Raw genomic sequence first — 26,192 nt, 5'->3', positions numbered from 1 at the left:
CTGTTACCCTGTATTCTGGGAGATCAAGGTGGGAGAATTGCTTTAGGCCAGAAGTTTGACACCAGCCTGGGCAACATGGTAAGAACACATCTCTAAAAAAATTTTTTTTTAAATCAGCCAGGCATTGTGGTGTGTGCCTGTAGTCCTAGCTTCTCAGGAGGCTGAAGAGGGAGAATTACTTGAGCCCAGGAGTTTGAGGTTACAGTAAGCTATGATCACAGCACTGTACTCCAGCCTGAGCAACATAACTCACATCTGTAATCCCAGAACTGTGGGAGGCCAAGGTGGGAGGATTACTTGACGCCAGGAGTTCAAGGTCAGCCTGGGCAACATAGAGAACCCACCTCTGCAAAAAAAAAAAAAAAATTAAAAATATAATTAGTCGGGTGTAGTGGCACGTGCCTGTAGTTTCAGCTATGTAAGAGGCTGAGGCAGAATTGCTTGACCCTAGGAGTGTAAGGCTTCAGTGAGCTATGATTGAACCCCTACACTCCAGCCTGAGAAAGACCCTGTCTCAAAAAAAAAAAAAAAAAAGGAATACTTACAAATTTATGCTGTTTTCATTCTTGTATAGCTTTTGTATTCTTGTATACTTTTATTATTACTTGTATATTGATTAATTTGTGAAAATATGTATTTGTTTAACTATTGGGTTTCTCCAAGTCTGGTCTTGCTCTTCTAAGAGTTGTATCTATAGATAAACTTCAGTAATTTGGCAGATAACAGGACTTATGTTAAATATTGTGTTTTCTTCATCGATAAATGAAATAGCATTCTGATAGATGAGATTATACAAATCCTTTAGTCAGACAATTAGACTTATTGCATAATTATATTTTAGACATGAGATCATATACTAGACTCAAACTGTGTGACAGATTTGAGAGAAAAGGGATAAACTAAAACTCACTTGGAAGTCAGCAGTCTGAGACATTCTCTGTTTCTATGTACAAATATGTTAGAAAAATGGTTCTGAAACACTTTGACTTTCCTCACTATTTAAAGATTATTGAAGAAAGTAGCAGGATGGAAACTGCCCTATTTTCTTTTTTTCTTTTTCTTTTTCTTTTTTTTTTTTTTTTTTTTGTTTCCAGACAGAGTCTCACTCTGTCACCCAGGCTGGAGTGCAGTGACACCATCTGGGCTCACTACAAACTCCACCTCCTGGGTTCAAGCCATTTGCAAGCCTCAGTTTCCCAAGGGCACCACCACACCCAGCTGATTTTTGTATTTTTAGTAGAGATGGGGTTTCGCCATGTTGGTCATGCTGGTCTTGAACTCCCAGGCCCAAGTGATCCACCCACCTCGGCCTCCCAAACTTCTGGGATTACAGGCATGAGCCGCCGTGACAGCCGAAAACTGCCCTATTTTCACAGTGAATACACAAAAGAGTTATAAATTAAAACATGAAGCTCCTTTGTGGTAATCATTAATGGAGCACAAAACCCTCAAGCCAGCCTATGAAATGTCAGTTCAATTCCATGTCCGTTCTGTAATTTAGGGAAACCTCTCCCAAAATATCTTACTAAGGAAGTACTCTGCTTTACTAAATCTTTCCTGTAATGAAATACTGATCTGAACACCCTGAACTGAAGTAGGGTGAAATTCATTCAAAAAATACCAAGCATGTGCCATGTGCCAGGCACTATATGCCAGTGAACAAAGATCCCCACCTTCACTGCATTTTAGCAGAGGGAGTAAAACAAAGAAAGAGCAGGGCAGAGCGCCAGGATGTCAGCCTGCAATTTTAAACAGAGTGATCAGAGCAGGCCTCATTGGGATGGCATTTGTGCCAAAAGTCAAAAGTGATGAAAAAATTATCCATGAAGTTTTGTGGGAGAAAAGCCATAACAGTATGATGCAAGATGGAGACCGTAGCATCACCTTGTACTCTTGCACAAAATGTTTAATCTGAAACTTACAAAAACTTTAGACCTTTCAGTTTACAGGCAGTTCCAAGAGATATTAGAAGTTAAATTAGTGACACTACAAAGGAAAACTCTACAAGACAACAGGCCTATTATTTCCAGAAAGTGAGAATCTTAAATGAATCCGTTTTGGGAGATGATGGTAGCTATTTACAAAAGAGACACGTGGAAAAATCTGAAATAAGAACTTGATGTTACATTAGGGAAGTATTTTAAGTGGGACAATGGTATTGAGATTATATAGAATCATGTTCTTACCAGATGCATGTTTAAGTATTGTCATGTCTACGACTTTCCTTGAAATAGTTCATATAAAGCAAATATGCCAAAATATTAAAAAAAAAAGGTTCTGACAGCCATTTCCAACTGTTCAAACTAATTGATATTCACTTACTCAAAATTCCTTCAACCATTTCTTCTTGAGAACCTACTCAATGCCAGACAGTAGATGAATGATATGTAGAAAAGTGATAATGTAGATGAAGGTGGTGACTACCTTAGATTGGGAAGACAGAGGAGAAAGGTTTGGGAAATTGCATTTAAGGGAAGAACCAAAAAATACAGATCTTTTTGTAAAGATTGGGGAAAAGAGTGTATTTGAAAAAAAGAAGTGTGCGTGCAAAGGCAGCCTCACACTTTTTTGCTCAGTGTCCAGTTGACACCTGCCCTCCTTTTGCTTCTCCGTGGGTTATGCTATAGAAGAGGAGCATGAGACGGTAGTGGAGAAGCAGGTAGCAGATCATGCAGAAACATATAAGAGCTCATTTCTTCCTAAATGAAAGGAAGGGTTTTGTTTTTGTTTTTTGTTTTTTGTTTTTTTTTTTTTTTGTGAGACTGAGTCTCACACGGTTGCCCAGGCTGGAATACAGTGGCATGATCTCAGTTCACTGCAACCTTTGCCTTCCAGGTTCATGCAATTCTCCTGCGTAAGCTTCCTGTGTAGCTGGGATTACAGGCATACCCCACTACGCTTGGCTAATTTTTGTATTTTTAGTAGAGATGGGGTTTCACAACATCAGCCAGGCTGGTCTCAAACTCCTGACCTCAAGAGATTCACCGACCTCCACTTCCCAAAGTTCTGGGATTACAGGCGTGAGCCACCGCACTCATCCCATCAACGATTTGTAAAGTAGCATGACATGTGAAAGATCAATCTGGCATTTTATTGAGAATGAATTAAGGCAAGACTGGGAAGGAGCAGTCCAGTGAAGAAGCTGCAAAATGGGTGGGTGGGGTTAGTGGGTTGAACTGGAGTGGCAGAGACACAGAAAAGTGGACAGATTGGAGCAAGTTTCCAAACTTTCATTTACAAAGCTTCGTTAATGACTGATGTAGAAGTGAAAGGAATGTAAAGAATGACTTCTGGTTTCATGGTGCCATGAACTGTAATAAGGGTGACCGGAGGAGTATCAATATTAGAGAAACAACATCCAAAGATATGTTTGATCATATTCACCCTTCAATGCCTCTGATACTTCTAAGTGATTATATCAAGAAGCAGGTGGAGCGTCCGTTTTTGAGACTCTCAAAGTCTCAACTAGAGATACAAGTTTAGATCCTTCTTAGAGAAAGCCAAGGGCTGAGCCCTAAGGATGCCAGCACTTAGAGTTGAGGCAGTTAAGGAGGGGCCAGGAAGAAACAGGAATCAACTCAGGGCAATAATGTGAGTTCAGAGACGTTCACAGACTGAGAAAACGGAGGTTGTGAATGCCTTTGAGCAAAGGAGCTTTTGTGGACAGATGAGAGTGGATTTCAGACTGTAGTTGACTGAGGTGTTAAGAGCTTGCTTCAATGAATCTTTCAAGGAGTTTGTCTATGAAAGGGATTAGGGAAATTAGGAACTGGAGAAGGTTATGGGGCTGAAAGGGAGAGTTTCATCATTTGTTTTAGATAACATAAATGGCGATATAGTGAGAGAACTAATGCAGAAGAAAAGTTGATAATTCTGGAAAAGTATCAGTTGAATGGGTTGACAAAGCCAGAGCAGATAGGACACAGAGTGCATGCCAACAGAAATGCTCCTTTCAAATAGCGGCAGCACCGGAAAATTTTCCCCTGCTCTGGTTGTGTAATTGTGTTGAGGGTCCAATTATCTTCCTGAATTTTTTTTTTAAGTAATTTGTTTTAATTGACAAAATAATAAGTACCTATGGTTTAATTTATTTTTAATAATACGAAAGGGAATGTGGTCAAATATAAGTTTTCCCTGCACCTCAGGTCCTCTCCAAGGAAACCGCTGTAATAGCATCCAATGTAATCCTTTCAGAAACATTCTATTCACAGATAAGAATATGTATGCCTATGTAGATAGACAGATATGGGTATAGGTGATGATATAAATACAGATTCTCCATTTCTGTGATAAAAGTAACATTCCGAAGAGGACAGAGCCGATCCACTTAAATTCAGGTACTTTCAAAAAGTTTTGTTTTTACAAATGGTTGAATTACAAGGGATAAAGGACCTACACAGAAAATGCAGGAATCCAGGAAGAGCAGCTATAGAACTCACACCACCCGGGCCCAAGGAGATGAGGGGATGCAGATATTAGAGAGCTCAGATGCGTTCAAGAACCGAGATGAACCACAGTTTTTTTAAAAGTGTGACATTCTTGGCCAGGCACGGTCGCTCACGCCTGTAATCCCAACACTTTGGGAGGTCAAGGCGGGCGGATCACCTGACGTCAGGAGTTCAAGACCAGCCTGGCCAACATGGTGAAACCCCATCTCTATTTAAAATATAAAAATTAGTCAGGCGCCTGTAATCCCAGCTGCTCAGGAGGCTGAGGCAGGAGAATTGCTTGAACCTGGGCGGCAGAGGTTGCAGTGAGCTGAGATTGCACCATTGCACTCCAGACTTGGGGACAAGAGCGAGATTTTGTCTGGAAAAAAAAAAAAGTGACATTCTGTGACAACCAAAAACACTGAAAATAAAAACAAATCATTAAATATAGTGTAGCACAGGGCAGACAACAGAAGTGACTGACTGTCTTACTGAAGGCTGACTGAGGCAACCTCACTAGAGAGGAAAATGCATAGCCTGACCGAAAGCTTCTGCCCACTCCAATCTGCTGATTGGCTAAGCTCAATCAAGGAGAAGTCAGAGGTTTTAGGATCTCTCAGTGTACTCCGCCTCATGGAGCTGAGGGCAGGGAGGGGAAGCTGAAGAGTGATTGGAGGGGAAAATGGAGATTTCTGACCTTCATGCATCACCACAATCAATTCACTTTTCACACAATAGCCAGAACAATCGTCATTTAAAACAAATGGAAGCATATTATAAGCACTGTTCTTTACCTCTTGCTTTCTTCCCCTGGCAATATATTTCTGAGATTGTGCCTTATCAGTACACATAGATCTGCTTTGTCTTTTTAATGGTTGTCAGGAGTTCCATTGTACAGAATCCCTTAATTTATTACTACGTTTCTAACCAATAAATATTTTCCCCTAGATTTTTTGGCTGACACAAACAATGATGCAATAAACATTTTAAAATATGATTTGGGGAAAGTACACTAGCGCATGTATAAGATAAATTCTTAGACATGAAATGGCTAGGTCTCAATATATGCACATTTGAAATTAATAGACTTTATCAAGTTGTTCTCCAGTGTGCACTCTGATCAAAAAAAGGGCATGAGAAGGCTTTTCCCATTAAATATCAGAGAGATGTTCAATGAATCTCATTGAAATTTAATTTGTGCTGCTTTGATTATGAATGATGTTGAACATTTTCTATATGTTTAAAAGTTACGTGGTTTTTTTTTTTCTGTGAACTGCCCTGTTCATACTCTTTACTCATATTCCAATCAAAATGTTTCTTATTAGTTCCTGAGTATTCTTTATGGGATAAAGAAAATGGCCTTTTGTCTGCCATATTATAATATGCTTACCAATTTGTATTTGGATTTGGCTATGTTTGGTCACTCAAGATATAAACAAAAATTATGTAGTGAAATTTATTAATGGTTGCTGGATTTATGTCTTCATTAGAAATACCCTCTATATTAGTTGTTTATAAAAAGTATTCCACCATGCTTTATTATTTTTTATTGCCATGTTTTCAATCTCTCATCTATCTGGAATTTATTTTGGTGAAGGAGGAAGGGGATGTCCTCTTTTTCTCACATGAGTAGTTGGTCATCTTACATCATTTACTAAGTAAACCATTTTCTCCACTGACTTAACATGCCACTCTTAACATAACTTGTATGAATCTTTGTATTTATTTCTGGATTTTTAATTCTATTCTATTGATTTACCTATATTTTAATGCACCAATATTAGTTTATATTTACTGTGGATCTAGTAAATATTTTATCTACTATTGATAATCTTACCTATTGAGCTTCAATTTCAGAATATTCTCAGCCTCTGTGTTTATGTATCAATTTTAGAATTCATCATGACTTTTTAAGTCTCCCATTAGCAATGTTTGTGGTTATATTCTCCCAACATCTAAGTACCTTGGATGTCTTTCTCGCTTCCTCTATCTCTCATCTTCCTTCCTTTTACCTACTTTTCACTATATACTCTCTCTCCTTGTTCATGCCTACCCATAAACCTTTCCTAGTCTGCCCCTGCAATTTGTAATCAAAGATACAGCAGGTTGGTCAGGCACGGTGGCTCACGACTGTAGTCTCAGCACTTCAGGAGGTCGAGGCAGGTGGATCACTTTAAGTCAGGAGTTTGAGAGCAGCCTGGCCAACATGGCGAAAATCCGTTTTCTACTAAAAATACAAAAATTAGCCAGGTGTGGTGGCAGGCGCCTGTAATCCCAGCTACTCGGGAGGCTGAGGCAGGAGAATCACTTGAACTTAGGAGGCGGAAGTTGCAGTGAGCTGAGATGGCCCCACTGTTCTCCAGCCTGGGCAACAGAGTGAGACTCTGTCATTAAAAAAAAAAAAAAGATACAGCAGGTTGTGGTGAAATAAAATGTATCTATGGACGTGAAGCAGAGAAGCAGATAACTCAAACTTGATACTTAAAACAAGTATCATGTTACATATTATTGTGCGTTTCAGAAAATGTACTTTGGGGCACAATATTTCTTGTATCTTTTTGTTATCTTCATCTTTTTTCCTCCAATAAAAGAGATGAGATGGAATTAAGGCTAAATATTTTTTGGGGGAGAAGTATAGTTTACAATTATTCTAAATTTAACCCATTATGAGAAAACAAATTATGAGTTTAAAATTTATTTTCGTAAGAATTTCTATCAAAACCTATCAGGTTCTAAACTTCCTTGTTAAATAAGAAAAGTTATTACCTCAAATTGAAAATGCCACTGATAATCACTGGTTTCTACACACAGAATATCTGAGGCATCTTAATTAATTTACCTCCAAGTAATAAATGAATAATGTAACCCCTTTAATCCTTTTGGGTTTCTTGTGGTCTCATTCTACTCTAGTTTTTTAAGATTTTCTACTTGGAGCATTAAAATAGCTGTTGAGTTTATCTGGCCTTTAGCTTTTCCCTTTCCTGTCTATCCTACACCTATTACTACCTGAATATTTTAAAATATGAATTTATCAGGTAAGTTCATTTTTGAAGACTTTCAATGCTCTCCATACCTAATAAAAAATGTTCTAAATGCCAAAGCTAGTTAAGACTATTCCGTTAGGGGTGAAGAGAATATATCCCTCTGATGCATCTCTCGATGGCTGGCTTTATTTTGCCTCTGGATAAAGTTCAAAAATCCCTTAAACAGTGAATTGACACTATATCATCACACAATCTCCCATAAATATTGTTTCCTGCTATTTAGCTTCTTGATAAGAAACCATAATCAAATGGCAGAGTTTACACAGTAGGTGCTCAATAAATATAAGTTGAATGAACAAACAAAGCTACATTCTCCAAGAAAATCCCTAATGTAATAATTAATACATTTTACAATCTGAACCCAACCTATGTTTGTACATTTAACATCTGTCAGTTCAGTTGTTTTCAGCTGCATATAAGGCAACACATAAATGACTTAAATAATAGCAGTCACCAAACGTATTTTGTCGTAATAAGAAGGCAAGATATAGGTCAGCCTCCAAGTAGAGGAACTGCAGTCCTATTTTAGTTAGGATATATGTATTTGTTGTTTTTTTCTTTTTCTCTCTCTCTCTATTTCTCTCTTTTTTTTTTTTTTTTTTTGGTCGTTGTTATTGTTGAGAGGGAGTTTCGCTCTGTTGCCCGGGCTGTGGTGCAATGGCACGATCTTGGCTCACTGCAACCTCCACCTCCTGGGTTCAAGCTATTCTCCCGCCTCAGCCTCCCAAGTAGCTGGGACTACAGGCACCCGTCACCACAGCCAGCTAATTTTTGTATTTTTAGTACAGACGAGGTTTCACCATGTTGGTCAGACTGGTCTTGAACTCCTGACCTCAGGTGATCCATCTGCCTTGGCCTCCCAAAGTGCTGTGATTACAGGTGTGAGCCACGGCACCTGGCCTATTTGTTGTTATAACAAAGACCCAAAATAACAGTGGCTTGAAACATCCAGAATTCTATTTCCCTCTCATGAAAATCTTTGGGTAGGTGGCCCAGGGCTGACATGCTATCCAAAGCTCAGATGACGTAGATATTTTCCTTTTATTCCCTCTTTTGTTCTGAGATGGCTTCTTCAGTTCTCACTATCACAGGTTCATTTCTGGAAGGAGGTTGGGAAGGACAAAAAAAAGAGAAATACTACATATCCTTCCCTTTAGGGGCTTCACCCAGACATTGCCCATGGCACTTCCGTTGCCTTCAACTTAGTCCAGGGCCACGTAACTTAAAGCCTGGAAAACATTGTCTGTGACTGGTAGTGGCTCTATGTCAAGACGTAAATTCTATTGCTATAGAAGAGGATTGTAAATTTTGCAGAAGAGTGTGCAACAGCTTAATGACTTTGTTAAGAAGCCTGGCTCTTTCCTTTTTGTTCCTTGGAGACTGAAATAGCATCCCCTTCCAAAAGGCACCAGCCACAGGAAGGAGGCTGAATACCTGAGCAAGAGCAAGGTGATGACAGGAAGAAAGGGGAAAGGGCCGCGGCGTGGGCACCCACAACTATCTGCTGTGATCTTCATTCCTGTGTGCAAACTTTCTTCTCTAGCCAAACTCACTGATTCATTACTTCACAACCACATTCTGTGCTTAACTAAACGTGCGGGCCCTTGCCTTCCCCCCATGTAGAGGGGGACTCCTCCTCCTTCCAGGCTACCCAAGTCTAAACTTTCTTTCAAAGATCTGTTATTCCATAAAACTTCTGTACATACATAAAACAGTGGCCTATGATCTTCATTCTGTACCAATATTTCTCATATCTGGCATATATATATATATAGAACTCACTTGCTAATTATGTTTGCATGAATAAATGGAATTTCTTGAGAACAAAACTTCCCTTATTTGTTTTAGAGTGTCTTACGTGGAGCAGGCGACTGACTGATTTAAAGGAACTTAGGGTTATTTATTTAGGTTTAATACAGTTCAACCTGGAGACAGATGAATAGACAGATGGTTTTGCAGATTCTTCTCCTGTGAGCCAGCAATCTTTCAAAATACATTTTATTTACAAAACAATGAGGAATATATGGTAAAAGTAGAGCTCTAAGTAAATTAGCAAAATGAGATAAAGTGAACTCTAGTTCATTATAATAAAAAAGGTTTAAAAGGCAGAAAACCCAAGTTAAGTTGCTTTTCTCATCATAGCAAAATAATGATCAATAGATGTAGACCAAATAGGCTTGATTTTTTTTTTTTTTTTTTTGAGACGGAGTCTCGCTCTGTCACCCAGGCTGGAGTGCGGTGGCCGGATCTCAGCTCACTGCAAGCTCCGCCTCCCGGGTTCACGCCATTCTCCTGCCTCAGCCTCCCGAGTAGCTGGGACTATAGGCGCCCGCCACCTCGCCCGGCTAGTTTTTTTTGTATTTTTTAGTAGAGACGGGGTTTCACCGTGTTAGCCAGGATGGTCTCGATCTCCTGACCTCGTGATCCGCCCGTCTCGGCCTCCCAAAGTGCTGGGATTACAGGCGTGAGCCACCGCGCCCGGCCTGGCTTGATTTTTTTTAATGAAAAGTTTGGGCATAATGTTGGAGGTACAGTAAATATCTTAGCATTTAAATATTTCTATAAATAAACGCTTGATGAAGGGCCTCCACCAACATTACATTAGCATTTCTAGTTTTACCACTATAATGTTATGTAGTAATAAAATATTAAATTAGTTACGGGAATTGTGATCACTTTTCTATATAATTTCTATTTGAATAAAATAAATAGAAGGCAGAATAAAATAAATAGAAGACACTCCATAGAGAATATCCCTTCAACTGAAATCAAAATCTAATTAGTATAGAAAGAAAAGTACTCAAATATTGTTGAGATCAAGGTAGAAGGTAATGCAGCAGAAACGCTATGATTATGGAAATAGCTCTGAGAGTCAGGAGTGTGAAAAATAGTAGTCAAGGAAGCAAGCATTCTAAATATATTTCTTGTCTTAATAAGCAAAAATAAAATTTCATGCTTAGATGAAGGGAAAAACTCATAAATTAAGGAGGCAATTTATACTGGAATAATAACTTATAAATTGTTTTAAATAATGGTCTAATCATTTACAAAAATAAGCTATCAGTAACCTAGAAGCAGTCTTTTCTAAAGTTTAGAACAAGGCATATTTAATGTCCAGGTGTAAAACTGGCATTAGTCTAAAAGCAAATTAAATATTCTAGCACCGTTATTTGTATGTGATGTAAGCACGGGGAACGTCTTAGCTGACCGTGGGATTAAGAATGCTGAACTTGATTTTACGAAGAAATGAAACTGCCTTTATAGTCAGTGATCACTTTCTCTGAATTATATGAAGTCTACAATCAGGTGCAGAAATGATTTAATTTACCAAATGAGATTACAAAGATTATTATGTGTCACTCTGAGTGAATCAGGTTAAAACATGGTAGGAAGACCTATGGAAAAGTAGTCTTAGGAGAAATGACTGAATAGATCATGTTAACCCTGGCTGCAGGCTGTCTTCCCTCCTTGTGCTCCCTTCCTGGGCTCTTTCTCCTCCTACTCAGCATCTGCATTCTCCTTTGAGACCCCGCTGCAGAGAAGTGTGATGCTCTAGAGCCTTGTTATTCCAAGCGTGGTTCTCTGACCGACCACATGTACATCACCTGGGACCTTGTTAGGATTTCAGAATCCCAGACTCCAATTCTAACTGCAAGAATCAGAATCGTTAAGATTTTCAAGAGATTCCTATCCACACAAAGGTTTGAGAAACCCTACTTTTGAGTCCCAAAGATTCTGTGTATACAGAACAGCAAGTTACTCTGATACACGTGGCACTGTTAATTGCTGTTTGGTACCACCAGAACACATGTCCATGTTCTGGAGTCATGGTGCTATGACTATGGTTTTCATGTCAGGTTTTACAAAACCAAATACGGTTTTGAAGGTAACACAAAGATTTGATTTCATTTTATTTTAAAATGTCTATTTTAACTTTAAACACTGTAGATAAAAAACCTTCAAGCTGCGTTGATGATTAGCAAGGCATTACAGTTATGCTGTCAGGCTAACATTTTTTGGATTTGAAATAAAATTTCTCCCACTATCCCTGCTTAATTAAATAATATCCATTTACTACAAAGTAAGCTACTACAAACAAACAAATCTGGAGTTTCTTCTGTTTGTGAATCCCAAATTTCCCAATGCTTTGTATTTAAAATCAAGTTCAGAAATAAAAGAGATGCTATGGGTAAAATAAAAGTGCAACTGTCATCCATAGCCCTGGATTGAATTGTGACATCCATCTAAGCAGCCACTCTCTGTCCATGTTGATTTATTTTGCTTTAAGTAATTGCAGCCCATTTGACCTTCCAAAATATAGCTTTCGTTTGTTTTATAAGTATTGAAGTCTAAATGAATTTTATATCAATAAAATGCATTTTGATTCTAAAGCATTTTGAAAGCTGGAACTAAAAGTATGAGTTCAACGGAGAAGGCAGGGCTGTCTGGAACCCGAGTTAATCGTATGCATCACTTCTTCTGGAATCCCTTGATCGCAAGAAATTGACACCTGCCAACTTCTCCCCTGTACCTTCCTGATCCCGGTCAAGTCATTCTCAAGTAGAAGCAGTCAAGTCATTTTGATTTATTTTTTATGTGAATCAAACTTCCAAGCTAGGACACACCATGAAACCAATTACACACTCCTTGTGGCTACTAAAAAAATTAGTTTATTAGCGTAAGAATCTGGATTTGAGAATAAAATCATAGATACAAACAATCTATATTTCTCACAGAAAAAGAGATATTCTGAAATTACTTCAGTTTCTTGGTGGTGTAACTTTCTAGTATTGCATTCATCCGTTCTTTCAGTCAACATGTCAATAGGTGGTTACTGAGCGTGTACCTAGTTACATAAAGAATTGTAAGATAAAACCCCCTAATTGTAGGACTCTCAGTTCAGAAGAGACAGGTGCTCAACAAACCATTGCTAAGCAATGCAATAATAGTGTATTGGACATAGGTTACTGATTCTGTGGAAATACAGAAGAAATAATAGGAAAGGGGCAGCTAGGTTAATTCGTATTTTGTTTTGCTTGGTAACTGGTCCTAACTTTTTAAAAAATATATATGGTGATAGGGTTTGCAATTATATCTGAACCAAGTTGGATAGAAAATAAAACATTTTCCACCATTAAGAATTAGAATACCCATAATCATCATAGGGAGAATGTCAATTTTAAAAATAAGAATCGGCCGGGGGCAGTGGCTCATGCCTGTAATCCCAGCACTCTGGGAGGCTGAGGTGGGTGAACACTTGAGGTCAGGAGTTCAACACCAGCCTGACCAACATGGTGAAACCCTGTCTCTAATAAAAACACAAAAATTAGCCAGGTGTCATGGTACACGCCTGTAATCCCAGCTACTTGGGAGGCTGAGGCAGGAGAATCATTTGAGCCCGGGAGGCAGAGGTTGCAGTGAGCCAAGATGGTGCCACTGCACTCCAGCCTGGGTGACAGAGCAAGACTCTGTCTCAAAAATAAATAAGAAAATTAATAAATAATAAAAATAATATTCAAAGAAGAAAAATATTAAAAGTTGGACCTCTATATTTGTAAATCCATCTGTGGATCCAACCAATGGCAGATAGAAAAATAAAATAAAAAATAACAACACAATGATAAGTCTAAGTAATCCAAAGATGATTTAAATTATATGGAAGGCTGTGCATAGGTTATATGCAAATACTACACCATTTTATAACAGGGACTTGAAAATGTGTGGATTCGGGTATCTACGGGGTTGGGGGGGGGGTATGGAACAATCCCCCAATCCCCCCGCAGATACAGAGGGATGACTTGTGTTCATTCATCTCACTTGATGGATATATGCTTTTTGCATGAGTGTAAGAACACAGTAATCTTTTCTATCATCAAGATGATTTTCTACTTTGCCCATTATTTACACCACATTTAGTTTCCAGCCTGGTTTTCCTTTGCTGCTCAGTACACTTCTGCACTACTTCCCCCGAATTAATTGATATAATGAGCTGATGTAAATTACTTTCAATATTAGGCTGAGCTAATATTAACCCACAATAATTTAGAAAGTAAATATACCATACAACACCATATATGTACTGAATTCCAAAATTAAGTATCAAGGATGTTTTAGTTTCATGTAATTTTGAAGTGTCTGGCCCATTGCTTCCTTCCATGATGTGGAGAACCACCTGCTCTGGATGTAAACACCTTCTGCTGTGTGTGTCCCCACGCATCAGGGCCCGTACAGAATAGTGGCTATAGGAAAGGACCCTCACAACCCTGGACTGCCCACTACTTTCACTCTTCCACCTCCTTATCAGTGCTTTTCTCACCTCTTCTGCTAGGAACAATTTTCAACATTTTAATCATAAACATACAACTCTTCAGGCCCAGGTGAAATGTTTTGAACTTTATGAAGCCCTTTGTTCATCATCCACCTGTAACTCCTCTAGTATCCAAATTTCTATAGCATTTCATATACCTTTTATGACTCATCGAATTCTTCTGGGTTTGCGTTTTTCATGAATCAGATCCCCACCCACCTCCACTCAAATTTGGAGATGAAACATCTTTGTAGCCTTGATAACACTGAGCCCAAATTTTATAAAAAGTAAGTGCCTATTAAATTTAGGGTGAATTTTCCATCCCTCATGATAATTCAACAAGATGCTTTTGTTTATATTGTGTTTTTCCCCAAAGTTCTTCCTCTCATTTTCTTCTCTTATAGTCCTGTCCATTTATTGAGTCTCAACCTAAAAGCTTTCAATTGTGCCCAAAATGTACATGTGATTCCTCATGTGAAATCCCATAGTACTTTATTTGTCCCTGAATTATGCTGTTTTTCATTTCTTCCTCACACTGTAGTTTTCATACATCCTGTATCTACTTCTATATGAACTATGAGCTCTTCTGCAAGGCTGTGAGTGCAGTCTTAGTCATCTTCTATTTTCCATAGTTCTGTGCATACAACAAGTGCTCAATCCATGTTTGTTGCAGGAGTAAAAGTTTGTAAGAAGTTGTGGAAGAACAGTACAGCTTCTCAGAGCCAGGGGCTCCATGCCAAATGGAGCCAAGCCCTGCTACAGGTGGTTTTAGGCATGGCTAGTGGTCAGTTGAGAACAGGAGTTGGAGAATGCTATTTCTGAGGCCAGCTCTATCGGATTTTGTAGCAGGGAACTGCTAGGGCATTATGATAAAGGGGTTGCTTGCTGGGTGGCTGTTTATCTGTCCTTTTCCTGTGACCCATGATTATAGATTCTGCTATTTTAATCTGGGAAAGTTTTCCTGTTTTTGACAGTTCCCTGTGAAAGTCTAGATGTCCTTTGTGAATACTGGTACATCATAATGAATACCTTTGTTATCTGGGAGCATCTTCAGCAGGATTATAACAAAAATCAGGTTGTGGGGTAGATGGAGAGGGGAATTGATGGGAGGGATGAGCAGATGGATGGAACCAGGAGAAAGGAAAGGGTCTGTGCCATTGAAACAGGGAGGTTTCAGGACAAATTTCAGCCTCTCAGTTTCTGAGGTACAGTCCAGCTGTGCCCTGGAGGCTGTGTTTCAGATACCTACAGCTTCCATTTATTGGCCCACTATTTCCTGCCTATTAATTGTCTATTAATACTTCATGAACATGATCTCCAAACCTTAAAATTACTTGTAAGATAGAATTATCCTATTTTTCAAAGGTGAAAACTAAGGTTCGGAAAGATTAAGTTACGTAGTTACCATTAGTCATCTTAATAAAAAGATACAGATTTGAAGATTTGAAGAGAAAACCTGTATTTTTTTCCTCTGTATTATGCTTGCTGCGTCTTTAAGCAGGCTGCTTTAGTTATCCAGTGGGAAATAGGTGTTTGGAAGTTTTAGAAGTCTTTTCTTTCTAGGTTAGTATATTTTCATTGCTGTTATCATGACATTATTTCAAAAACTCAAATTGCTATGAAAAACTTGGCGATACCCCTCTTTAAGTCAGTATTTGGCTTGATAAAGAATAGAATAAAACAAGAAATAAGACAACTTTTCTTCGATCTTTCACCAGGAGGGAATTTAGCTGCTGTCTTTGTTTTGGGGTAAAAGAAAAATGAAATGAATCTGTGATATTCAAGTAAATCCCTCAGTTGTTTGTTAGTATCTACTGTTTACTCAAAAAATGGGAAGCACCAGGCCTGTGATACATCATCTTTGTTGCGCTTGGCACCTTCCATCATGAATCATATTAATCTGCTTAAACTAACAAGGATTAATTGCCTTGGTAAGGCAACCTGGCATTGAAATGATATATTGCCCAGACAGCTTGGAATCTGGCCACTCATAAATCTCATTTGTTTGTTGATTTATTTCTGTTTGTCTCTCTCTCTGACAGATGTGTGCCCAATCACTGCGAGCATGGTGGGAAGTGCTCGCAAACATGGGACAGCTTCAGATGCACTTGTGATGAGACAGGATACAGTGGGGCCACCTGCCACAACTGTGAGTGCCAGTTTATCTCACTTTAATCTTGTAGTTGCATGAGAATCTCAAGTCTTGGGCTGTGCTTTGAAGCTCAGCAACCTGAATAATCCACGTAATACATCACTCGAATCTGAAAAAACAAGATTCCAATTGTCAGTTCTCAAAAAAAAAAAAAAAAAATACTATTCTACTTGTTAAAATATGTTCTCTGGTAAAATGAATAAAAATGACTCAAAAAGAAGGACCAGCATTTCCTCTGTTCCATAACCACGTAGTTGAGATTGGAAGGCCAAACTTGGGTTCGCTTCTCTGTGTCTAACTCACGTCTGCTGGATCGACTGGTTTGGGAAATTGTGTTAGTGTGACGTCTCTGACTGGACCCTCATCTATCAGTTAATCAGAGAGGGAGACAGAGTGTAATTGGAACATTTAGTTTCTGGATGATGGCTGCTTCATGCTTTAGCCCAACTGTTCGGCTACCTTTTTTTTTAGATCAAAGAAATGAGTCCGAAATGGAATATCTAAAAGCCAATGGATGTAAAATGAAAACATAAGAGGTAAAAATATTTTAAAATGGCAAAAATAAAAAGTAACATGCAAAAATGACTAGTATAACACAAATGCGCCTTGGTTTATATAACAACTTTATTCCAAAAGGTTAAATAAAAAATAAATTTTCATACTTAAAAAATTTAATGCTAACTCTTATAATTATAATATTAATTTTCCAATAATGCATCGCCATTTGCAAAACACTTTTGAAAACAAAGCACTTTTGAAAACAGATTTGGCATAAATCGTATAATTACGAGAAGAGAGTCAACTGTTGGGTAGTGTGTGCATATCTATGTGCATGTGTGTGTGTGTGTGTGTGTATGTGTAGGGAAGGAAGCGCAAGAGAAAAAGAGAGATTCAAGCTTCTCTCAGTATGCCCAAACACTGAAACTCTGATATCTAAATCCTCCGATTATACAAACATTTCACTTCACTTTTAGGAAATAGTGACAAGCAAACTATCTCAGAGTAGAGCCCTGGGTATAGTAAAAATGTCATACAGCTCTCTAAGCCTTTCCATTGTGTTATTTGTAGTAAAGTGCAAGAAGAAATTGTGTTTTGAATATATTGTAAAATGTTGACTTACAAAGTTGCACACGTTTATTTGTTTAGGTCAATATTCAAAAACAAGAGACAAAGGAAATCTTTACAAAACTAACAATAGAAAAAAGTCAAGAAGGTCAAAATAGATACTTATTAGATTCATTATCTGTGTTTACATATATGAAAGTATTTTAATGAATAAAGAATAAAAATGATTGATATTGAAATTAATTCAAAGAAAAGAGTTATAACTAAAATTTTTCCTCACCAATCACATAAAAATATTAACCTGCAGTATGTGACATTTATTAAACATAATATGATGCTAGAATTATGTTGATGAAACTGGATACCTTCACTAGCGTAATTTGTATAGTATGTTATAAATACCATATTTAATTACAAGGGATCTTGTTCCTGAAATACGGTAATGCTAACCAGTGGTCAAAAGCAAGAAATTGGTGGTGGCTGCAAGGATTTTCTATCTCAGTGATGGCTTTTATATTGAACTGAAAAGTAAGTTATTCTTTTTATATAGCTGTTTCTATCATTAAAATACACAGCAAAAAGGCAAACAATAATTTAAAATGTATGCTACTGGTTGAGTAGCTGAGGTTTGTTTTGTTTTTTAAGGGTAATGACTCCAAGGATTAGAAATGTCCTAAGTGTGTTTAGGTTTGGCACTAGTGGCCAGCTTGAAAGGTAAAACACGAAAACTGTCTTTTGTTCTGCTGCTCCTTCTTACTTGTTCCTTGTTCCATTTTGTTGGATCTTTAAAGGCAGAATCATTCTTTTTAATAATAAAAGCCTGATCTTTTGTTGTCTTCTCCAAATGAAGCCAAAATTTTGAATATCCAACCTGTGCATAAATAGAGGTGAAAAGACCATACTGCATAATTCAAGAGAGAGTTGGCTGGTGACTATTTTCTTCTGAAAAATGTACATTGTAGCTTATTGAAGGCCATTTGCCTCCTAATAACCTGAAAGACTTGATACAGTCTTACTTACTGACATGGATTAGTCAAAAATGTCACACGGCACAAATGTAAGAAGATAAAATGTTTGCCATTGAGTTTGACACAGAATGAACAATTCTACATTTTTACTAAATCAGTGACTACATTCATAGCAAGAAGATGGAAGTGCAAAGACCGCAGTCTCTGATGTGTCTGACGCTAGCTATAAAATCATCAGGCCGTGTGACTTTGTGGTCAATTGTTTGACTTCTCTTGCACTGTCTTTGACTGAAGTCTCCAGTGAGCTGAGATTTGCAGTTACTTATTCTGTATTCTGTGGATTTTAACTTTGTAAGTAATGTAAAATATTTTGCTTCATTATTTCCTGCAGAAGACCAAACATTCATCTTGAAAAGAAATCATGCTAATTATTTTAAATAGTATTTTTTAATTTGAAAAAGCAGCTAACTAAAATCTAAAGCTTAACATAACAGAACATTTGTTAGAGTTTCAAACATTACAGGCCACAGTATTTTAGCACACTTTCTACACCAGCCCGGGCTTGGTCAGGATGAGACAGCAGTGCTATGAGTGACCTGTGATCATCCAGGCTAGAAGTCCTAGTTCAAGATGGAACAGAGAAGCCTTTTTGCTTGATCACAGTGCCTTGTGTTGACTTTGATTCTACCATTTTCTTACTTGTACCCTAGGCCATTTAAATTATTTGAGCTTCAGTTTTCTCCTGTAGGAATAGATAATTAACAGTGCTCATCTCATCAAGCCATTGTGAGATTAAATGAAATGATGCACTTAAGATGCTGAGAATAACTTTGGCATATGTGGTACTCAATAAATTTTTGTCATTTCATCACTTTCAGAGCAATTGTCCTTTTCCTTTGAGCTTCTATACCAATAATTGCCCAAATGACAAACCATGTCCCTTAATTTCGTGTCACCATACATTGTTTGCTATCACTTTTATGGCAGGTTTGGACTGCAGTGAATGACTGGTTTCCATAGTATTTTTCTGTAGAAGAATTCAAGAGCCTTAAGATAAATCTGTATGCCTCCTAAACCTATGTCTCTTGTTTTCATTTCTTGGTTTGTGTATACATGGGGACTTTGTTTTTACATAAATTATCTGTAGGGCTTGGAGGACTGTCATTCGTGAACCACTCCCCTGAGGAGCCAGGATGTCTCCCTTTGGGTTGAGTAGACAACTCAATCCCACAGACAAAGCCAGAGATCACAGAAGACAGTCAGATCACAGGAAAAGGAAAGCTAGTTTTTGTTGTTTATAAACAAAAGAGGCTAGTTTGTGACAAAATGCAAATACATCAAATTGTTGATGTTTTATACTTGAAAAGATTTTCTTATACAGGCATTCCACTCTCCATAAATCCTTTAAGAACTGACTTGTAGCATATCTGAACACCAAACCATGACAAAGGGACTGAAGTGATCATGTTGGTTAGTTTGTGTTTATTATATTGACTTATCCCTGCTTCACTCTCCCAGAAGCACTGTAAGAATATATCTTTTGTTTGGAGATGGAGTCTTGCTCTGTTGCCCAGGCTGGAGTGCAGTGGTGCGATCTTGGCCCATTGCAACCTCTGCCTCCTAAGTTCAAGCGATTCTACTTCCTCAGCATCCCAAGCAGCTGGGACTACAGGCACCACCATGCCTGGCTAATTTTTTTTTTGTATTTTTAGTGGAGATGGGATTTCGCCATGTTGCCCAGGCTGGTTTTGAACTCCTGAGCTCAGGCAATCCACCTGCCTTGGCCTCCCCAAGTGCTAGGATTACAGGCATGAGCCACTGTGCCCGGCCAAGAATGTGTCTTTCATGTGAGCAAAACTCCATGTTTCTAGCTGGAGTCTTTCCTCTTAGCACTGCTATACAGATACGCTCTAGTTGGTCTCCAAGCTCTGCAATACTTCAAATGCTCTTTAGTATCTAATTCTCATCCTGTTTTTTACACATAAGTTCCTTACACTTCACAATGATTTTACATCATTTAGTTTACATAAATTAAATCCAAAAAACTATCCCTTATCTCAAGGCTTAGTGGACACTTTTTTCTTACCATGCTGTCAGGTCCTCTCTTAGACTTCAGTCATTCTTTTTTTTTTTTTTTTTTTTTTTTGAGGTGGAGTGTTGCTCTGTCACCCAGGCTGGAGTGCAGTGGTGCGATCTCGGTTCACTGCAGCCTCCGCCTCCCAGCTTCAAGAGATTCTCCTGCCTCAGCTTCCCGAGTAGCTGGGACTACAGGCACATGCCACCATGCCTGGCTAATTTTTTGTATTTTTAATGTAGATGGGGTTTCACTGTGTTAGCCAGGATGGTCTGGATCTCCTGACCTCATGATCTGCCCACCTTGGCCTCCCAAAGTGCTGGGATTACAGGTGTAAGCCACCATGCCTGGCCAATCATTCTTATATATACTGTTAGTTCCTTGTGTGGAACTGCTCTAAAAATTCATTAGAATATCCTCAATAATATGAAAACTTTTGGCTAACTTAATGAATGCAAGAGGTCAAAGGATAGTATTTTAGTGTTTGACAAAAATAAGCAATGTTATCCTTGGAAATTTATTACATGTCGGATGTGCATTCTGACAGAAAATATTTTTGCAGATCTTCTTATTAAAGAAGAGATTTTCACATTGCCCAAATATATAGACTTCACGTTTCCAGGGGAAACGGGAGGAGATAAACTAGGTGACCTATATAATTCTTTTTTAACTTTAAAACCACGAGATTTAAAAATTCTGAAATACTAGTAAGGAACAGGTCCTGACATTGCCAAATAAAGTAAAAGTAAATTTTTTTCTAGCCAATGTTAGAGAAAAAATTAAATGTACAAGGTAACAATTGTACATGCCATATGCTGGAGCATTTCCTCTGGGTTCATAAATGTGTAAACTGTAAATTGTACTGCACCTTATTACAGCACATCTGAGAGGCACAGTGGATTTCAACAGCCCATACCATGTCGTTGATAATCCACCTATGATTTCACCTATAATTGATTTAATTCAAAGAATAATTTTTAAAACAAATTTAATCCTACTTGTTGTAGTCACATGAGTGTAGGGCATAAAGAGCTAGATGTATTGGCACGAAGAAACTTGGTATCTCTGTCCATTTGGAGTTTCTACAACTTAGGCATCAATGCTAACTTGGAGTTTTTGAGCATTGCTACAAAAACAAGCAGTCATTGGGTAAGAATTGTGTTGGATGTAGTATTAGTCCATTCGCACACTGCTATAAAGTAATACCCGAGACTGGATCATTTAGAAAGAAAAGAGGTTTGACTCACAGTTCCACGCCGCTCGAGAGGCCTCAGGAAACTTATAATCGTGGTGGAAGGCGAAGGGGAAGCAAAGACCTTCTTGACATGGTGGCAAGAGAGAGAATTGCAAGCGAAGGGGGAAGAACCCCCTCTAAAACCATCATCTCGTGAGAACTCACCCACTATCGTGAGACCAGCATGGAGGAAACTTCACCCATGATCCAATCACCTCCTTCCCTTGACATGTGGGGATTACAGGTCCCTGCCTGAACACATGGGGATTAAAATTCAAGGTGAGATTTGGGTGGGGACACAGAGCCAAATCATATCAGGTATCTACAATAAAACTTAGATATTTAGCCTCAGGGAATTGCAATCCATCCTTTGGGGCAAGTTCACCTGACTTGCCAGGTCCTACGTGATATGGCCATGTCTTTAACCTGATTTCCTCCCCTACTTCTCCTCCCATTCTCCCCTTCAGTGCACTGGCCTCCTTTTGGTCTTTGATGCGTGCCCTGCACTCTTACACTCTTCCCCCTCCTATACCACTACCCCACCACAGGACATTTGCACATCTCCCTCTCTGCTTTGTCTAGTACATTTCTACTCCTCCCTCAGATTTCAGCTCAGCAGTCATCTCAGAAAAGCTTTCCATGAGCCTGTAGTTAGGTCAAATTCTCTTTTTTTTTTTTTTTTTTTTTTTTTTGGAGTCTTGCTCTGTTGCCCAGGCTGGAGTGCAGTGGCATGATCTCAGCTCACTGCAAGCTGTGCCTGCCAGATTCACGCCATTCTCCCGCCTCAGCCTCCCAAGTAGCTGGGACTACAGGCATCCGCCACCATGCCCGGCTAATTTTTTTTGTATTTTTAGTAGAGACGGGGCTTCATTGTGTCAGCCAGGATGGTCTCAATCTCCTGACCTTGTGATCCGCCTGCCTCAGCCTCCCAAAGTGCTGGGATTATAGGCGTGAGCCACCGCACTGGGCCCAAATCCTCTTATTCTAAAATACACATATCTCTTTTAGCACTAGCAATGGTGATGATTTTGCATTTATTTTTCATAATTATTTAATAATATCTTTCTCCTCCACTGGACTCTACATCTCTGGCAGGAGGTGGTGCCACATTTCATCCACCATTTTAAACCTGAGGCTCACCCAGCACAGACTATGCATGCAGTGAACGTGCACTGCCTCCAAGCATTCTTAAATGTCAAAGGGTATCCAGAGCAACAAGTGTTTTCTCTAAATTTTATTCAATGCCCTTTGTACAAATTTATGAAGATAGTGAAGTTATAAGGAGAGAGTAAACTTACAGGGAAAACAGAAAAACAGAATCAAGTCCAATAACAAAATATGGATAAATGGAAGGCAGAGAGCGTAGCAACAATAATACCAAAAACTACCACAAGACATTAAACATTATTCTAAGAAATCGTATGGAGGAATTTAGGATATTAGCAAAAAAAAAAAAACCTACGTATTTCAAATTATCTTTAAGGAAAATATCGTGCCATGTTAAGACACCCCGTTCATTACTGTAATTTGTGAGAACTATGACATTGTAGTAACGGTAGCAAAGTAAGCTGCAGCAAAAATGGTATCTTACATCTGCAGTCTCCAGACTTTTTGGCACCAGGGGCCAGGTTCATAGGAGACAGTTTTTCTACAGACCAGGGTTGGGGAGGAGGGTGAGGGGATGGTTCAGGATGAAACTGTTCCACCTCAGATCACTTATGGATTCTCATAAGGAGTGCACAACCGCGATTCCTCACATGCACAGTTCATAATAGGGTTCGGGACCCTATGAGAATGTAATGCTGCTGCTGATCTGACAGGAGATGGAGCTCAGGTGGTAATGCCCGCCTCCTGCTCTGAGGCCCAGTTCCTAACAGGTTGGGGACCCCTTATATCAAAGAGTGTGATCAATTACTATACTGGCTAACTGTAGGAGTTATTCTGAAATAGATACTGATATACTTCAATAATTACTAGTACATGACAAGAAGTTTATTTTAAACTCTATGACATTTGAATAACATGAACATAACAATCTTTTGATTTATCATGTAATATTATCTGTGTATCCTTGCTACAGGGAAGTTATGGAGAGGGGAAAACACTGAGGGTTTGAAATTAGATGTCCTGATGTCAGACCCTCAGATCCTTAGGCTATGTGGCCAAACTTACTTCTCCATCAGTTGGACATGTCTAAGTTCCAGAAAAATGACTGTCTCCGTGCTTTATAAATCCTCTGTTTCCTCAAACACGCTTGCTGTGTTAGTGTGGATTTCACTCATACTCATAGAAGGTGAAGTCAGCTTTTCCAGTCCACGCCACAGGTTACTGACAGCAATAAAATAGGAATTATTCAGATTTAATCACTTTCCTCCCCATCTCTCCGCCCCTGCTCCTCTGTGCTGTCTTGCTTTTGTGTTTTTAGACAAGTCATTTAGTGTCTCTAAACTTAAATTTCCTCTTGAAAATTCAATGAGATATTGTTTATTAAAATGCTTTTTCAATGTACCCCAGAACTTAAAGTATAATAAAAAGAAGTGCTTTTTAAATTCAGAAGATGTCCTACTTTTAAAGAACTTATACCACTAAGTTTCAAAAAACAGCTAGTCAAATTTTACTTTGAGTATAAGTCGCATCTACTCATCAGTATATTCTTCATTCGGAACACAGGCCATATTTTCATATCAGTGATTCTCAGTGAAAAGATCATAGGATATCTCAATATTTCAGTACATGCTCATTGAAAAGATACAGGTTTTTATTAGCCAGTATAATAGCCACACTAGCTGATTTATATGCATGGGGTACATCTACTCTTTCCAATCTAGATATGGTATTATGTAGTCTGGTTGTGCATCTGTGTCATCAAGCGAGCAACTACCAAATTCCTTCAATTTTACTTTCCATCCCATTCCCACACCATGATCTATGTCAGATGCTCAGTGTGCCCCTGTTAGTAAGGAGTGACTATGGAACCCAACTGCAGGACTGCAGGACACTAAGGACCCATATGGCTACCATAACTTATTCATTCATCAATATGTTGAGAACTGACTCCATTCCGTATATGGAATAGATGCTGGAGTGTGAAGTAAAGGATGGAAGAGGGCAGGAATACTAGGATGTAGCCCCCTCCAACAATGTGTATAGTTTCATTTAAAATAAACGTTCTTAGCACCTTATTTCCACATCTCTGGTTCACCAGGATTGTGATCTAGGAATAAATCCTAGGGCATCCTTATCTCTTAGAATCTAGCTTGGCATTTTTCATGTTTACAAAATATGGATACATGTGGATACATAGGGGAAAAATAAATTTATTTAATAGTTTGTCACAAATTATTTGTTTTAAGCAATTATTTTAACTTTTCAGATTGTATTTTCCAAGGATTTGTTTGCTCTATTTCTGGGTTTGTTTTTCTTACCAGATGGACAGGGAGAAATCAGGGTGAGGCGATGCAATTTCAGCATGGTGCTTGGTAGAGAATGTGGTTTTCAATAGAATATACACAAGTCAAATATTAATAAGCCCTTGCTCAGCTGTGTGTATTCTCTAGAAGAAAAGCTCGCGTTCTCACCAGAGCTAAAGCATTGGGAGCTAAGGGAAACAATGGCAAGTGATGTCACTTCCTGAAATCACACTTTTTCACAAAGAAACAATCATCCCAGCAGCTCCTTTACTCTCATATTCATCTGGCACCTACAGATAAAATCAGATGGAAAGAGCTGTGAAAGTACTACCTGGGAAGAACTGTTGGAAGGGGATTTAAAGGCCATTCTATCTTTCGACTACAACCAAATAAATTACACTGGATTAAAATAGTGCAGGTCATTTGGCGAAACACAGCCCAAGGACCTTTACATTTCTAAGGCAGACCAAATTTCAAATTAATCCCTTCTTTCATGTCGTGCTTTGGAATGATGACCAAGATTAAATACAGAAAGAAAGGATTTAATTTCAGTTTTGCAAAGACTCTTTCAATAGTTTCAAAAATATGTCTTTCTCTTTGAGTCTTGGCAAAAAAAAAAAAAAAAAAAAAAAAAAAGAAGTTGATCTGCAAATGCATATTGAAAAGCAGTGTGCTGCAGAGACATGCTGTGATCCTATGAACTTCTCCGAAGCTACAAAATGCCAGTGCTAGGTCTTGAGGGAGCTGGCATTATTCATCAAATTCCCTGTAGTCTGAATTCCAGTGTATGTTTTATCCAAGGTTCAGAGTGAAGAGAAAAAGGAATAGAAAACACCCATTTTAACACATTTGTCAGGTTGAATTATGGAAAAAAAGGATATAGGGAAGAGTCTAGTTTAATTTGAAGATAAGGAAGGGAACTTCGGGAAGGTTAATATCTGCTCAAAAAACAGGAAAGAGAATTAGAGTAAAAAATAATATGTGTCTCTCCTTTGATACTTTTTAATTCTCCGAAACCAAACTATGTTTGGTTTCCATATTGACATTAGTCACTAAGTTTCTATGGCAGGTCTTTAGCTTTTCAGACTTGGTGTGTAGGCTTATCTTTAAATCATAGACAGTTTCAACTCATTCAACAAATTATGCATCTCTTTTGTATGCGGCACACTATGTGAATACAAAAGCATAGATGAGAGCCATTTTCCTTAGGAAGTATACAAGGTAGTTATAAAGAAAACAGGATAAGTAATAAAAGCATTAATACATTATAAGAAGGTAACAGGGCCTGGCGGGGTGGCTCACACCTGTAATCCCAGCACTTTGGGAGGCCAAGGCGGGCGGATCACAAGGTCAGGAGATCGAGATCATCCTGGCGAACACGGTGAAACCCTGTCTCTACCGAAAATACCAAAAAAAAAAAAAATTACCGGGGCGTGGTGGGCGCCTGTAGTCCCAGCTACTCGGGAGGCTGAGGCAGGAGAATGGAGTAAACCCGGGAGGCGGAGCTT

The 26,192-nt window shown here is 38.5% G+C and overlaps 1 protein-coding gene across 1 annotated transcript in view; it reads left to right on the top strand.

Moving 5' to 3' along the window:
* Window positions 1-26,192, top strand: part of CNTNAP2 (contactin associated protein 2) — a 2,243,420-nt gene that overhangs the window by 1,299,935 nt on the left and 917,293 nt on the right. The window contains exon 11 of the mRNA XM_050786136.1: window positions 15,824-15,930. Within this exon, the coding sequence (XP_050642093.1) occupies window positions 15,824-15,930 (107 nt within the window). The remainder of the gene's footprint in view (window positions 1-15,823; window positions 15,931-26,192) is intronic.

The sequence above is a fragment of the Macaca thibetana genome, chromosome 3 (genome assembly GCF_024542745.1).
Source record: "Macaca thibetana thibetana isolate TM-01 chromosome 3, ASM2454274v1, whole genome shotgun sequence".
Taxonomy (NCBI): domain Eukaryota; kingdom Metazoa; phylum Chordata; class Mammalia; order Primates; family Cercopithecidae; genus Macaca; species Macaca thibetana.
The sequence above is the reverse complement of the archived record's forward strand: the minus strand, read 5'-3'. Positions and strand labels throughout refer to the sequence as shown.